Source organism: Plecotus auritus (genome assembly GCF_963455305.1).
Source record: "Plecotus auritus genome assembly, chromosome: 11".
NCBI classification, from domain to species: Eukaryota; Metazoa; Chordata; class Mammalia; order Chiroptera; family Vespertilionidae; genus Plecotus; species Plecotus auritus.
In genome coordinates this window covers 27485002-27502111 of record NC_137777.1, presented here as the reverse complement: position 1 = coordinate 27502111, position 17110 = coordinate 27485002, and the positions used below count along the sequence as shown (strand labels likewise).

At 38.7% G+C, this 17110-nt stretch overlaps 1 protein-coding gene across 5 annotated transcripts in view; it reads right to left on the bottom strand.

The window, feature by feature from the left end:
- The window catches only part of COL14A1 (collagen type XIV alpha 1 chain), a gene marked incomplete at both ends in the record, with an annotated part of 185099 nt that overhangs the window by 82873 nt on the left and 85116 nt on the right, over nt 1–17110 (bottom strand). For all 5 annotated transcript variants that reach the window (XM_080646647.1, XM_080646648.1, XM_080646649.1 and 2 more), the window contains 9 exons: nt 457–599; nt 2863–3001; nt 3149–3187; nt 3779–3943; nt 4755–4898; nt 6136–6259; nt 7874–8013; nt 12481–12537; nt 16212–16358. In XM_080646647.1, the coding sequence (XP_080502773.1) occupies nt 457–599; nt 2863–3001; nt 3149–3187; nt 3779–3943; nt 4755–4898; nt 6136–6259; nt 7874–8013; nt 12481–12537; nt 16212–16358 (1098 nt within the window). The remainder of the gene's footprint in view (nt 1–456; nt 600–2862; nt 3002–3148; nt 3188–3778; nt 3944–4754; nt 4899–6135; nt 6260–7873; nt 8014–12480; nt 12538–16211; nt 16359–17110) is intronic.

The following is a 17110-nucleotide window of genomic DNA, read 5'->3' as shown; positions in this document are numbered from 1 at the left end:
TCATTTCTCCACCTCAGAATTCTTCCCAAATATACTGCTGGCAGTCTAGTGGTTTTTTGTTTGTTTGTTTGTTTGTTTTCAATATGAAATAGGCATCTTACAACATCATATCCATGTCCAAAAAATGAACTTCTGGTCTCATGCCATTGACTGACCCCTCCTTCTTCCATCACCTTCACTCTTCCTGTAGTCTTCAAGTAGCTCAGTAATTGTCTCTTTCACCTGCTCACTACTTTCCCAGAGTCTAGTGCTGGCACATAGTAGGAACTCAGTGAAAATTTGTGGAAAGAAGGAGTGGATAAATGAATGAGTGAACTGTTACATAATTCATTGTAAGTATTCACTAACATAGTTTAAGTGAGGTATTCTGCAATATACACAGAAAAGGCAAGATGGCATGTCACATACATCACTCATACATGTGTGTACAGATGTTATGTAAATAAATATACTTACTATCTAAAATAACTCCAACCAATGGGTCCGAATTTTTATTTAAAATCTCCCAAAGAGCAAATGGCTCCTCTGGAGTGTCAGGAAGAATCCGGAATAGAAAACTGATCGTATAATCAGAAGGCAATCCTTCTGGATGCAAATACCTAAAAATGGAAAGAAAAAAATATTTTATTGTATCCCTCCTCAAAAGGTTATACATCTACACTAATAAAAGAGAAAGATGCAAATTGACTGTACCTTTGCAACACCCACCAGTCAATCAGGAGTGAGTATGCAAATTAACCATACAAAGATGGCAGGTTAATTTGCATACGCAGGCACTGAGCGGCCAGGGGCGGGGCAGGATGCTTGTGTCATCGCCATGGCGACGACACAGGCGTTCCGCACTGCCCCAACAGCTCCGAGCCTCTGGGCAGTGTGGGAAGGTGGAAAGGCGGCTCCGGGCCGGAGCGAAGGCGAAGCTGGCAGCTAGGGGAAGGAAGGCCCATTCTTACACATATCTTCGTGCATTGGGCCTCTAGTCTGATTATAAAAGCATAAGTAAAAATCTTAAGGAACCCACCAAAAGTGCTAAATAAGCAAGACTGTGTTTGTAAAACCTGCCAATGCTTTGAAGAGATTAAAAAATCACACATTGCAGCCTGGCCGGTGTGGCTCAGTGGTTGAGCATCTATTTATGAACCAAGAGGTCATGGTTTGATCCCAGTCAGGGAACATATCCAGATTGTGGGTGAACAATGATTCTTTCTCATCATTGATGTTTCTATCTCTCTCTCCCTCTCCCTTCCTCTCTGAATCAATAAAAATATATTTCTAAAAAACTTACACATTGCAATACTCAATGGTGAGATATAAACACTGTCAGATAACCACCCTACCCCCAAAATTGGACATTGAAAATGTTTCACATTAAAATACTGAAGGTGCCTTAGCTGGTTTGGCTCAGTGAATAGAGCATTGGCCTGTGGACTGTCCAGTCAAGGGCACATGCCTGGGTTGTGGGCTCAGTCCCCAGTAGGGGGCGTGCAGGAAGCAGCAGATCAATGAGTCTCTCTCATCATTGATGTTTCTGTCTCTCCTCCCTTCCTCTCTGAAATCAATAAAAGTATTTAAAAAAATAAAAAAATACTGAAGGCATTTTGAGACAAATGTTGATTTGGAATGTGAAGTAGCAGATCTTGAGAGGTGACCCTCTTAAATCAGGAAGTCTCAACCCACAAGTTCAAGTACCCCCAGAGTCCACAGAGTGGCTGCAAAAGGCCCTAGGAATCCCTAGGTGCATCAGACTGTAAAGCAAGTAGATAATTTTTACATAAACCTAATACTTCTCCTCAGCTATATGGGGCTACTAGTAGGACTTTTTAAAGATAAAAACCATCTGAACTTATGGCACTAACATAAAATGGTTCAGGGAGGGGTGTGGACCTGATTGCCAGGCAACTCCCAGCATTGTCACTTAAGGAACTATGGGATCTCACCCAAGTCATTCCTTGTGCTTCAGTTTCATTATCTGTAAAACTGAGAAAATAAGAGTCTTCCTTGCAGAGTTTTGTGGAGGTTTCAGTAAGTTCATACACACAAGCATGGATAATGAAAGTGCTTTGTAAGTGTCAACTATCTTTTTTTTTTTTAAAAAAAAAATACATTTTATTGATTTTCTTTACAGAGAGGAAGGGAGAGAGAAAGAGAGTTAGAAACATCGATGAGAGAGAAACATCGATCAGCTGCCTCCTGCACACCTCCCACCGGGGATGTGCCCGCAACCAAGGTACATGCCCTTGACCGGAATCGAACCCGGGACCCTTTAGTCCGCAGGCTGACGCTCTATCCACTGAGCCAAACCGGTCAGGGCTAAGTGTCAACTATCTTTATAAAATTTATAAAATTTTCTTAGATCAGCAGATATTAAAGTTCAACCAGCATTATATGTGAGTCTAATTTAAAAAAATCTTTTAAATATATTTTTATTTATTTTAGAGAGGAAAAGAGAGGGAGAGTGTGAGGGAGAAGGAGTGGAAGAGGGAGAGGGAGTGGAAGAGGCAGAGGGAGTGGGAGAGGGAGAGGGAGAGGGAGAGGGAGAGAGAGAGAGAGAGAGAGAGAGAGAAAGAGAACATCAATGATGAGAGAGAATCATTGATCTGCTGCCTTTTGCACGTCCCCCACTAGGGACTGAGTCCATAACCCGGGCATGTGCACTGACCGGGAATTGAATCATGACCTAGTTCAGCTCATGTCAGATTGGCTGAGTCTAATTTTTTTAAACGAAGAAATCTAAACATCATCTGCTCTAAATATTATAGAAAATCCTACCAGGAACTGTTACAGCCTATCAAAAGTGGGCATCATTTTCACATTGAGATATAATAAACAAATGATCGGTTTTAATATCTTGCAATGAAAACATACTTGGTAGGCTGGGAAACCAGGGAATCTTTATGAAGTCGGTAACAAGGATACACATTGAAGGTACCAGGTTCCATAGAAACCCCTTCCATCGATGAAAAATCCTTTTCAACCAAACCAAACATTTCCATCATCTTAAATCCTTTAAAAAAAAAAAAAGAATAAACAGGCATTTTAGGATGTTAAATTTGAAAATATTAGCCTATTGAATTTTAAAAGAAAAATCTGGACCCCCCAAATGGGAGTTATTTAATATATTTCTACTTGGAAAAATTGTGATAATGCATACCAGCAAGATCAATGCCATCCTTGTGCACCAGTGGGCAGGCTGGAAAACAAGACAAAACAAACAATATAAAACACTAATTTAGATACTTTCCAAATGTATCCTTTCCCTGTCCTGAGAACAGGAAATTAACAATCTTTTCGGAAGTCAATTGTAAAGGGAATCCAAACCAGATGTGGCTATTGTTTCCTGTGGATTCCTAAATATTGAAATGCTCTCACTTTTTCTCTTAAACCAAAGGGCCATTGCCTCCTTCTCCTCTCCTGGGTCCATGAAAACTGGTGGTCACTTAGGAACATATGTTGGGATAAGTCTCACTTCTAGTGCATTATACTGGTGGGCTGTCTTAAAACATTTTTTAAAACTATTTGCTACAGCTGTTTAAGAAGAGTTGCCTTTAAACACAGACTCTCATCTTATTAGGGAAGGTCTTCATCAATCTAAAACTCTACGCCTGGGAGAGGGGAGGTTTACTTCCAAATGCTCTAAAACAAAAAAAAAAATGTCTGCATAACAAACAGCTCTGTGAGACAATATTCTTTCCTCAGATCAAGATGCGATTCATTATTTAACTGGTATGAAATATCACAGCCTTTAAGCAACACGAGTAAGCACACATTTTAAAGAACTCACTTGCCGAAGCGGTTTCGCAGACAAAAGTAATCAACTCATCTTCAATTTTCTTAAAGGCGTCAAAGTCATCCACAAAGAAGACATGGCGTGCACTAGGCTTGCTGCCAATGCTAACCAACTCCGAATAATCCGCATCAGCCACACCAATTGCAAAAATGCTATAGCCTGTGGCAGAACGGAAACAGATTTCTGATTACTTTCAGTTGCACAACAGATAAGTATCGCAATATAAGACACGTCCAAATGTTTAAAATATGTTTGTGAAGGAGGGCTAGTGGGGTGAATAATTCATTCTTAACAGTTCATCAGAATTCTGCATGCACATATTTCATCATATGAAAATTATTCCATCATCCCCTACTTTTCCATTTTAAAGAAACTCAAGATGGCCAATGCCCCCATTAGTACTTGAGACAAAATAGTTACCATTTGAGTAACATCTTTATGTCTGCATATGTTTACTAATTACGTTAAAATTTGTAAGATGTAGTGTAGTTGAAACAGATATTTTATCTCCATTTTTATTTATATGTAGAAACTAAGGTGTTAACAGAGGTAGGTCATGGTTCAATGCTTGGCAAATGAATATTAAACAACTGTTTGCCAGGAATATTTTATATAATGTATCTTCACGACAGTGTTACGAGAATCCCCATTTTACAGATGATGAGGCTGAGGAGCTTCTGTGCAGGTTCCTTCCCTGGCCCTTTATAATGGTTCTTTTCATAGTATTGCATTTAATTGTTGGCATTTCTTATACAGGGAATCCTATATGTAGAAGAAGTATTAGAGAAAATAAAGCAAAATAATAGATTTGTAACCTGAAAAGTATTTTTAAAATCATATTTTTCAGCTATATTAAGAAAGATTCAGAAATATTTAAGTCATACAGATTCAGCTTTTGAATGTATATTCAGAAAAGAGCAATGCTACCATATTCCTGGGAGCCACTATTTCGTATCTGTGTAAAACTCACCATCTGATTGCATTTCCCTGGAGATTTTGTTCACATCATCTTGTGATCGTCCATCAGTTATGACCACGATGACCCTTGGGATGCCTTTTCTGGTACCTGACTCAGAATTAAACAAGGTATCTCGGACATACTTAATTGCTTTTCCTGAAACAGAGGAAGTAAACAGTTCAATTTCAACTTTGTTTTGCAGGGGAGGGAAGGGTAAGAACAAACTTCTTAAATCAATGAAAATCTTTTAAAAAAAATCTATATAATTATGCCTTAAAAATGTGACTTTGGATGATTAATGACGATGTGATATATATACTGAGTGGCCAGGTTATTATGATCTCTGAATGCATAATAATCTGGTCACTCAGTGTATATCCTATATAATAAAAGGCTAATATGCAAATTGTCCCCTCGACCAGGAGTTCGACCAGCAGGCAGGCTGGCCAACCGCCCATGTCCCCTCCCCCTGGCCAGGCTGGCCGGACCCCACCCATGCATGAATTTATGCACCGGGCCTCAAAGTGGCCAGATTATTATAATCTCTGAATGCATAATAATCTGGCCACTCAGTGTATGTGTGTGTGTGTGTGTGTGTGTGTGTGTGTGTGTGTGTGTGTATATATATATATATATATATATATATATATATATATATATATATATATATATTAGAGGCCCGGTGCATGAATTCATGCATGGGTGGGGTCCGGCCAGCCTGGCCAGGGGGAGGGAACATGGGCGGTTGGCCAGCCTGCCTGCTGGTCGAACTCCTGGTCGAGGGGACAATTTGCATATTAGCCTTTTATTATATAGGATATACACTGAGTGGCCAGATTATTATGCGTTCAGAGATCATAATAATCTGGCCATTCAGTGTATGTGTGTATATGTGTGTGTGTGTGTGTGTGTGTGTATGTGTGTATATATATATATATATATACACACACACATATATATATATATTCAGTCATAAAAAGATGAAATATTGCCATTTTTTATAACATGGACAGATCTTGAAAATATTATGCTAAGTAAAATAAATCAAACAAAACAGAAAAGAACCATGTGTTTTCACTTATATGTAGGATATAAAGCAAAAAATCAACAAGTGAACAAATAAAACAAACTCATAGATACAGAATCATTGGGAAGGGTGGGGTGCAGTGTAGGGTGAAGAGCAAAGAGGGGTCAAATACATGGTGACGGAAGGAGACTAGACTTCAGGTGGTGAGCAAACAATAGAGTCTACAGCAGTCATATTACAAAGTTGTACACCTGAAATTTACATAATGTTATTAACCAATATTATCCCAGTAAATATAATTCTATAAAGGTAATTTCATTTATAGTTCATTACTTTGGGTATTAACTGGACTTTCTTTGGTCTTACCTGTTTTTGTATTTCCTCCTTTGTATGAAATATGTTTAATTGCATCAAGAAGAGTCTCTTTGGTTTTGTAAGTGTTTAGCTTAAATTCCGTTCTGGGGTCATCAGTAAACTGAACCATTGCAACCTGGAGAGAGAAGGTGTGTTTGTTTTTACATATATGTAGACTCCCCCTGGGCCAGATAAGGTACCTTCAATTTAATTTCTTACTTAGTCCACAGTTTCCTTGGTTTAAAATTCCATACACATTACATACCAAATCTGATGACACATTAAATAGCATTTTTTCTCTGAGTACCTTTCAGAAAGTACTTTATTTTAAAAATCTCTCTCTACAGACTGACATTCGGAGGTGGGGGACGAGAAGAGATAAAGCAAAGAACTGTCATTTTTGTGAGCCTTCAACTGCTACCAGTTTATTGAGGTCTACTGCAGATGTCACCATCTTAAGGAAACCTCCTCCGATCCCTCTATTCAAAACAAATTTCTCCCTCCCTGAAATGCTTCAGCAACTTTATGTATTTGGCACTGATATCCAAAATTCCTCAGCTGTTCTTCCAAAATATATTCCAAAGCTGTTCATTTCAGTGCATCCCATTGCTACCACCCTCACCCAGACCCCCATCATCTCTCTGATGGACCATGAGAGCAACATCTTAACTGGTTTCTCTGCTTCCACTCTTACCCTTATTAATATTCATTCTATAAAGCAGCTTTTAATCTTTTTGAAAAAGCTTATCAGATCTTTCTCTCCATACTTTCTGCTGGTTTCCATTGCATTGATGATGACACCCAACTCCTTCAATGGTCCATAAGACTCAAGATAATCTGGCTTTTGCCTACTTCTTCCACCTCTTCTCCTGCTCCCCACATGCTCACTGGCTATATTCTATCTAGCTACAAGTTTTAGGGTCTGAAACCTCAAGTCTCATTCTCATCTTAGGTCCTTTGTACTCACTGTTTTCCTTGTCTGCAAATTCTACTTTCAGATCTCCTTTGTAATCATTTACATCTCAGTTCAAAAGCCACCTCCTCAAAGAGGCCTTCACTGACCATAAAATTTCAAATACTCTCTTACACACACACACACACACACACACACACACACACACACACACACTTTTAAGTAACCCTCAGTGACTTTAAAGCCTATCACTCTGTTTTCAGAGCTCACATCCCTACCTTGTGAACTTACTTGTTTGCCTATTTATGTTTATCTCTCACTCACCTCCTCTCTTTGCCTTTAAGAATATGATCACCAAGAAATTAGAGACATTGTTTGTCATATTCATTATAACAGTACTATGTCTGGCCATAATAAATCCTCAGTAAATATTTGTTGAATGAATAAATTAGTTTTATGTTTTATTTGATTTATACTAGTTTGACCACAACTTCTATCTTTCAAGACTTTAATGTCTGTGAGAGCAGGGGAAATATTGAATATATCCATAAAGGAAATACTCTATCCTAGTATATATTAAAGGAACATCTGCTGGCATGGACATTCTAACCTGTCTTAGTTTGCTGAACTCAGTAGCTTTTAAGGATTAGCATCTTATCAGTCTCTATCAGGCATCAGTAAGCTGCTTCCAAACACAGACTTATGTATTCTCTCATCTAGGGATGGATTTGATCATTATAGTTCTTTATCTAGATGCCCTGACTAATAGCCATAATAATGCATTAGAATAACTTTTTAACGCATATAATAAAGTAATAATTGATCTATTAGCCTTACTTGAGTTCCATCTGCACCGATCTTGTTCAGGGCTCCAATGGTGTTATACAGAAAATCCGTGATCTTGTTGAAATTTTCATCTCCAATACTCCAGGATCCATCCACCATAAACACCAGGTCTGCCTTGGCAGCTTTACATACTGAAGACCAAGAATAAATGTTGAATCAGACATAAGAAGAAAACAGAGTTGGTATTAAATCAACAAAGCAGATATCAATTTCCCTCTGGTAACTCATGCTTTTTTCTAAAGAAAAGATATCAATCCTTTCAGGTTTATATTCCAAGCTTTTGCTCATTATGCTTCCTGACCATCATTTCTCTTCTATGTTCAAGGTTCCCATTCATGACTCAGAAACTTCTACTGAATATGTGAAATTAAAAAGGAAAAAAATCCACCAACCTCAGTCCCAAAGAATAGAAATAAGAGAAGAGGAAAATGTGGAAGTGAGGTGATTTACAGACAGAAGAATCAGCAAACACTTTCTAGTGCCTACTGATTAGGAGGAAGTCCAAGGTATCACCCGGTGCACCTTGTCTTCTGTTTGTTCAGTTGGTAACTTCAGAGTGATTCAACTTCAAAAGGAAGGCATGTGACATCTACAACTTGATATGCATTTGGGCTGAGGTCATAAGCAAACTTTAATTCCAGCCTCGCTCATTCTGTCTGTGACTTTCTGCCACCCATTGATACATGCCAAAAAATGTACACTAATGCCAGCCCAGGGAAAATATGACCAGTAGGTATAATTGATGATAACACTAACAAGCAAGCAAAAAATATACCAACAAAAGCCTACTCCACTGAAAGCATTTTAACTGTCATTTTTGGCATCATGTACACTTTCAAATGATCTATGCCTCTTTCCCTTTCATTAGTTTAGATCACTGTAGTTGACTCTGTTTTATGATGAAATGATTTACTCTTCAATAATAATCTGAACCTTCTAAGATTAGGTGAGTGATACACAAATATTCTTTGAGATAATGTGCCTTTCTCCTTTCTTTGGAAAAAAAAGCACCCTCATTTCGTTTTATTTTATTAAGTGCAATGTTATTCCCTTAAAGCTATTTATAATGTAAAATAAACCATCTCCAAGTGAGGTAATACTCCAGGAACAATAAGGATCTGGTGAGGTTGTTCTCATGAGTTCTGTGATTTGTAAAATTGTACAATCTTATGGTTTGAGTTTAAAGCTGAAAGGGACATAAGATCTGCTAATAATAGGCTTCTAAAGGAAAACCTGGTCCTCTGTTTCCAAGGAAAGATGAAAACTAGATTAGGTTTCACCTTCAAAATGAAAGCAAAATCTATTTGAACAGATCATCAAAATGAAAAATTAATAAATCAAAGAAAATACATAAAAATGCATGAAGAAATTACCTCTGGGATAGGAAATTGTGTTTTAAATTGTCTTCTATATACTCTTTTGTACTTATTAACATCTATATATATAAAAACCTAAGCGACTGTCACAACCAAAACAACTGAACAGATGACCAAACAGGCTGCGTGGAGTGACCAAGCCGGCAGGGGGGTTAGGAGAGACGACCAAACGACTGAGCAGCAGGCTGTGTGAGGTGACCAGGCTGGCAGGTGGGGCAGTTGGGGGCGACCAGGCCAGCAGGGGTGTTAGTGAGGGATGACCAAACAACTGAACAGAGAGCTGTGTGGGGCGACCAGGCTGGTGGGAGCGGGGGGGGGGGGGGGGGCGGGCAGTGAGGGGCAACCAAACGACCGAACAGCAGGCTGCGTGGGGTGACCATGCCGGTAGGTGGGGCAGTTGGGGGCGACCAGACTGGCTGGGGGGGGGGGGGGCATTCAAGGGCGACCAGGCCACCAGAGGGGATCAGTGAGGGGCAACCAGGCTGGTGGGGGGGGGGGGCAGTTGGTGGTGACCAGGCCGGCAGGGGGGACAGTTGGGAGGCACCAGGCCAGCAGGGGGGCAGTTGGGTGTGACCAGGCCAGCAGGGGGGGCAGTTAGGAGCGATCGGGCAGGCAGGAAGGTGAGCAGGAAGGTGAGCAGTTAGGAGCCAGTGGTCCCAGATTGTGAGAGGGATGTCCTGGATTGGAGAGGGTGCAGGCTGGGCTGGCGGGACCCCCCTTGTGCATGAACTTCATGCACCAGGCCTCTAGTTTGTTTAATAAATACTCAGTATTACTTTAACAATAAAAATTTATAGGCTTTTTAATTGAACACACTCGGTACAAACCAAGGCTGAGATGAATAATGCATTCAAGAAGCAAAAGCCCCACCATCTAAAACCATCCTAAAAAAACTTTAGGAGCAAGTTATCAGCCTTGTCAATCCTTACTCTCACAGACCCTGCACACATCTTCCATGAGCATTCATGAATGTTTACTGAATGATAACCATGTTCAGCTATAAATAAAAATACTCTGACCTCAGAGAGTTTTGTGATATCTGCACATCAGAAATGTCTAAATAGTAAATTTATCAATGAGAATTCTGCTTTCAGTTCCAATAGTGAAAATAATCATAACTACTAAGACTAGAGCAGGCTGCAACTGAAGACAGAAGAAGAAATATTCCAGCACTCCAGGTAGAGTACTAGTAAATAGCATTAGATGATGCAGGACAGCATAAGACATGTACGGGAACTCTGAGCTGGACCGATGTTGCTATTACTGTCTTATAGTTGACGGGTTGGAAGAGATGAATTTTAAGGTCAAGGTCTCTTCCAAATCTAAAAGTCAATAAAATAAAATTGAGTAAAACAATTCAACATTTAAAAGAAATCGGTCACTGTATATTACTAATATGGAAAAATGTTAGACATTAATTATTATGTGAAATGAAGTGAGTCACTGAATCTAAGGTATGATCCCATTTGCGAAACAGAAGAATTGTATCTGTCTGATATATGCATCTGTAAGATATATATCTATATATTATATTGATATATGTTCTATATATGTATCAGGTAGACTTTCTTAAAGGAGACCAAACTGGTACAAATGGGTATTTGTGGGAAGTGCTCTTCTCCCATTTATTTTCCTAACATAATCTGGGAAATGAGTTCACCAAATAGGCTGATCACTGGAATGCGAGGAAGGATGCTGACCTTTACTAGAGTTTCTCATTGCCTCTTTGTTTCCCTGACACGTACACTCTCCAGCATGTGACCCCACTGATACACTCTCCAGCATGTGACCCCACTGACTTTAAGCTGCTGTAAGACAGGAACAACTTAGTTTTCATTGTATCCCTGGTACATAACAGGTACTTTAAAATACATGATAAAAGAACTCTTCCAAAAAAACCTTCCAACTACATGTTCCACCTTTATCCTCTCCTCCCCCATACCCTCTTGTCCATTGCACCAAGGTTATTTTTCTCAAACACTGATTTCCTCAGGTCAGCTCCCCACCATAAAACTTCTCATGGCACACTTTTTCCTTTAGGGTAGAGCTCACACTCCTTATTCTGCAACACAAACCACTTTGTAACTCTATCTTCACTCTTTTCCATGTGCTGCTCATTGTTTTGCAAACACACTGTGTGCTTAGATCATTCCATGACTGAGTGCTCTTCTCCCATTTATTTACCTTTAAACTCATTCTTCAAAATGTAGATCAAATTTCTCTTCCCCCTTTACAAGTAATTAACCTGCAGTAGCATGAACTGTTTTCATTTCTGGACAACCACAGTATAATCTCCATTTCCAAACTCATATTCTTGATTGGTCATTATAAGCAAACACCTATTCTCTTGCAATACTGAGAATAAGCATTCAGCAGCAATCATATATTACTACTGCATTCCAAGTGCCTGGCATGGAAGCTTTTAGAATGACTAGTAGAGTTAATAAATGTTTATTAATGGAATTAAAAAAATATACAACCACTTCTATGTTTGGAAGTTTTTTTTTAGAAAGTACCTTAACAGCTCAGGTAAGAGGTGATGAGAAACTCTTGTGATAAAGATAGAGAGAAACAAGTAGGAGAGCCATTTCCGAGTTAAACCAGGGAATTATTACCCCATCTATATTAACAAAAACCCAGTGGTCGTAACACTGTAATGACCAAAGACCGGTCACCAGGAGGTACACTGAAGAGTCCTGTGGCGCCGGCAGGACTTGACACTGGGTGTAGTAGAATTATAAACTAGATTCTCACTCACAAAATTACATAACTATTCTTTGATGAAAATTCACTACTCTGATATTTTCAATGAAATAAACATAATGCAATTTTGTTAGAAAATCTGTAATTACATGGATATTTATCTATTTTTTAAAATTCAATATATTTGATATATGATAGTGTATAAACTTAAGGTGCACAACATGTTAAGTGGATACATTTATATATTGTAATATGGGTGCCACTATAGGGATATTTAGTACCTCTATCACATTACATAATTATTGTACAATGTTGTCGTCAATGTTCATTATATTATGCAATACATCTGCATGTCTTATTTACTACTGGTTGCAAGTTTGTACCCTATCAGGATTTGATAAGCATTTGTTTTAATGAGAAAATATATTTTATGAGTACCTTGATTTTTAAATGATCAAATGAACAAAGCCAACAAAATCTTAAACCTAATATCACATCATTATTGTATTAATCTTTTACCTTCTTTTGCTGGTGGAATGGTTGGAGGAAAAGTAGGTGGTTGAGTAGGAAGCGATTCTGTAGAGAGAACGAAAGAGCATCAATTAGCCATCTCATCTGTGGCGAAGACAGGGAGGTCATGGAGTAATAATTCTTTAGGGGACCTCAATGACTGGGACAGATCTCTTCTTAGAGAATTTAGTGACTGCTATAAGTCAGCCACAGCCTGTGAAAAACTGCCGCCATCCATCCCCTCAACCTTAGAAGGAAGGCTTGAAATGCCATTTCGCCACAGTTCAGTTTACCCAGCAGGAGTCGATACAATCAAGCTGTCAACTACAAAGTGATTCTAATGTTTATTTAAGGCATGAATCCTGCCAACCTATTTCACTTTAGTCTCTGGCTTCTTTCACACATGTAAACATCATTTCCATTCTGCCTAAGAAAGTACTGACCATCAATCATTGTTCAATAGGACTTTCCCCCTTCTCATCCTGTATCCACTTTCTATTCTACCCAGACTGCTTCTGGAAAACTTTCAGTTCTGAAGACCAAATGGCAGGACATCAGGAGACCACAGATTAGTTCAACCTGGATGATGAGGGATGACAAGTCCATGTAACATGTAGAGGTGTGGTTTGGTTAACAAACCTGGTGATAGTTCATCAAAGGAGTGACTAACATACTAGAACAAATCACCAGGAAGTTATGGCATCAAAAGGCAAGCATCCTAAATATTATTTTTTATGTGTTCTTTTCTATCTTGTTTGATGCTAAAAATTTAAGAAAGACTGAGAAAATTCTCATTTTCCCAGTTTAATATGTGGTAAATATCTTCAATTAATCATAGCCATTAGCAGAGGAAGATGTCCAGCTTCGGGGGACAGTAAGTGCCAAGTGGCTGGAAGGATTTGAGCTCAGGCAGACTGGTTATTTGCCGGGAATGTTGTAAAGGGAATTCCTTCACTGGCAGGAAGGTTGGAAGAGATGAATTTTAAGGTCTTTTCCAAATCCAAGAGCCAATAAAATAAAACTGAGTAAAATGATTCAACATTAAAAGAATGAGGTCATTGTATATTACTGATATGGAAAAGTGTTAGACATTATTATGTGAAATGAAGCAAGTCGCTGTATCTACGGTATGATCCCTTTTGTGAAACATAAAAAAATTATATCAGTCTGATATATTTATCAGGCCCATATCTATATATTTATATTGATATAAGTCTATATATGTATCAGGTAGACTTTCTTAAAGGAGACCAAACTGATACAAATGGGTATTTAGAAGGAAGAATGAAGAAACAGGGAGGTTGACAATGCACTTTATACCTTCTGTTGCATTAGTATGAATATATATCACTGTTGTCTTTTAAAGGCAACTTTTGAAGCTAAAACATTTCAAAAGTTAAAGGGAGAGAAACCTTAATACTAAAATCAGGATTGCAAAGCTTTCTTTAAAGCACCACAAAATGCTATTAAAGTCAGATTTATTTATCTTAAAATCTGTGGAAGCAAGATGTATGCATTTTTTTAAATGAGGAAAATTGAGGCATGTCTGAAGTTCAGTCAATAAATCAAGAACAAATCAATGGGGGGTTATGGCAGACAGATCAATATGTTTGAGCAGAACATCTGGGCAAAGAATCCCTTGAGTAGGAAGAACAATAAACTGGTGACGTGTGTTTATACTCTCTATGTGGCATACAGATGGCCCCTGTCTCCCATATGAGGGGCTGTCACATAGAAGAAGGAGCAGTCCTGATCTACGTGGCTTCAGATTGCACTAGAGCCAGTGCATGGAAGCTGCAAAAAAACAGATGTCCCCAACATAAGGAAAACATTTACATCAACCAGAGCTGCTCAATTTAACCCTCAGTTGGTAGTGAAGAGTCGTGGGGTTAATATTAGGGGAAGGAAAGTAGACCCGGGGTCACAAACTAAAACGTTTTCAGAGGTCAGGCAAGTAATGAATATGAGCAAAGAACTAGCCCAAACATTAAACAGTAACAACTTGAGATCACAGACACTGTCTAAAAGAGACAGCGGTTATTGGTTCCAGCAGATTGGCACTGTGAGGGTAAGTGTGTCCTGTGTTGTCAGAACTTTTGAATTTTCAAAACTTTAAAAAGTATATTTTTTTTCCAAAAAACCATCATGTCTGACCCCATGGCCATCACTTGGTGATCACTAAGTGATGACAGAAAGTATTTGTTCAATAAGATACAAATTGAAAGCTTCTCAACACATTCTCTTTTACTGGATTTTCACTGGGCTAAGAGAGTAGCTATTTAATTTTATTGATAAGCCAAAAAAAAGCTCAGAGATGTTGAATTGCCTAAGGCCACAATGCTTGAAAGGGCCCCAACTGAGCCTGTTTGATGTTAAATCTAGTGCAATACCAGGGCTCTAATAAGTTTAAAATTACATGATCCTCTATCCATAAAATAGAATTCTAATCAGCAATAAAAAGAAACAAACCTCTGATACTTTCTACAGTGTGAATAAACCTCAAAAACATATGCTAAATTAAAAAAAAAACATATGCTAAGTGAAAATGTCAAATGCAAAATGTTATATACGATATATTTCATTTATAGGAAATGTCTAGAAAAGACCAATATATAAGAAAAGAAAGTAAATTGCCTGGGGCTGAAGATGGGACTGGGGATTGACTGAACAGACATGAAAGATATCTTTGGGTTGGTGAAATGTCTCTAAGTTGGATTGCAGTGATGGCTGCTCAACTCTTTGTATTAAAAAGTATTGAATTGTACATTTGAAACGGGTGAATTTTATGTATGTGACTTATACCTCAAATACATGTGTAATATAATGTTGAATATTTCAGTTATGAAAGCCTTTGTATTAGAAAAAAAATAGATGATTCCATTTATTAAACATTGTCTTTCCGTGTTTGATAGCCACACATTGATGATTTCTTTCCACGTGTCCCAGATCAACTGAAAGACTGATCTATTGCCAGTAGAAAAAAGTGTCACATAGATGATAGAGGGGTTTCAAAGGAAAGCCCGCTGCCCACTGCCTCTTCTGACACAGATCCTCAGGGATTTTGAGTTTAAGTTCAAGATTCCGAGTTAAGCACACAAATGTCCCCCAGAATTCACTGCAGTTCAAATCATTTTAATGCCTGTGGCCTCTAGGTCAGGAATCCTTGATTAAAAGCCATTCCAAGAAGCTGACACTCTCCTTGCTCTTTAGAACATGTAAAAAGTGCTTTGTTTTAATTTTATTCTTTGCCTTTCCCTTCAGTGCATCAGATCTATAGCCAACTTGGAAAAAGTACAAGAGCCTCTTAAGTAGGCAATAACTCTAGGGTCAGTCAATTGGAACATGCTGGCTCCATGCCCACCCACATGGCTGTGGTAATATGCCATTGTTTTAATGTCAGGACCCGGTACTTAAACTTCATTTCACACTCCACATACCACAAGTGTTCCTTATGGGTATAGATCACAATATAGGTCATTGTTTCAAGCACTTTGCAATCATATGGCCTTATAATTCCTTGTGAAGCGTATGGAGGATGGGAAAATACCATACAGAAGCATCAATGGGCCACATGCAGTGAATTCTGAGCCTGGATAGAAGGAATAAAACTTGTATTACAGATATCCCTGGGCAGAAATAGCTCATATTCTTCTAAGTAGAATAAAGTTTTTTTAACCCAAACAGGATGCCTAAGAACGATTTGTGGAGATGGGGATCAGGAGAGAAGGCACTAGACTTACGTGTTTTTTCCATTATGCTCACACTGGGTCCCTCAGTCTCCTGAAGCTTTGTATAAACACTGATTTTATACTGTGAATCAGGCTGAAGTCCATAGAAGCAATGCCTGCTTGTCCCTCCACCCACAGTAGATTCTTGCTTTTGTGTATCTATAATAAAAACAAAACACATGAACATGAAATTTTAAAAAACAGCCAACCATAGGTGATTTGCTTCTAAAACCCTTAATATGCCTGGCCTAATCAGATAACTCTAGGATGAATTATACTTGTTCGAGGAATTATCTATTTATATAAAAGGCTAATATGCAAAGTGTCCCCTTGGGAGTTCAACCAGGAAAACGGGAGTTCGATCACTCACTATGCCATGCACTGACCACCAGAGGGCAGCGCAGAACATGGTGGGCAACCAGCGGTGGCTGCAGGGTGCAGAGGGAGCGAGGGAGGCAGGGAGGTGGGAGGTGGAGAGTCAGGGAACCTGATCGGCCCTGATAGCCGGCCAGGCCTAGGGACCCTATCCGTGCTCGGATTTCGTGCACTGGGCCACTAGTATCATATAATTGTGTAGTTTTTTAAAGAACTACTGTATCACACAAATTTCCATTTATGTGATTTTCCCTCTAGAACAATTATGCAAATTTCCTCCTAGAATAATTTTCATCTGATCCTTAAGTAGTATCCATTTAGCCAAAGCCTTACATAGCTTTATTTCTAGAACTTCAAAAACCAGTGTTAAAAATATATTCGAGACACCTGGGGAATGGAAGCATCTATATCATAATGTCCCAGCAGAGTGTCCTGGGTCTTGCATGCTCTCTGGTTGGGGATCTCAGTAACTACATCACACATATTATTTAGTGGTTAAAAAAACTCCTTCAAAATGTTATCTGCAGCTTATTAAA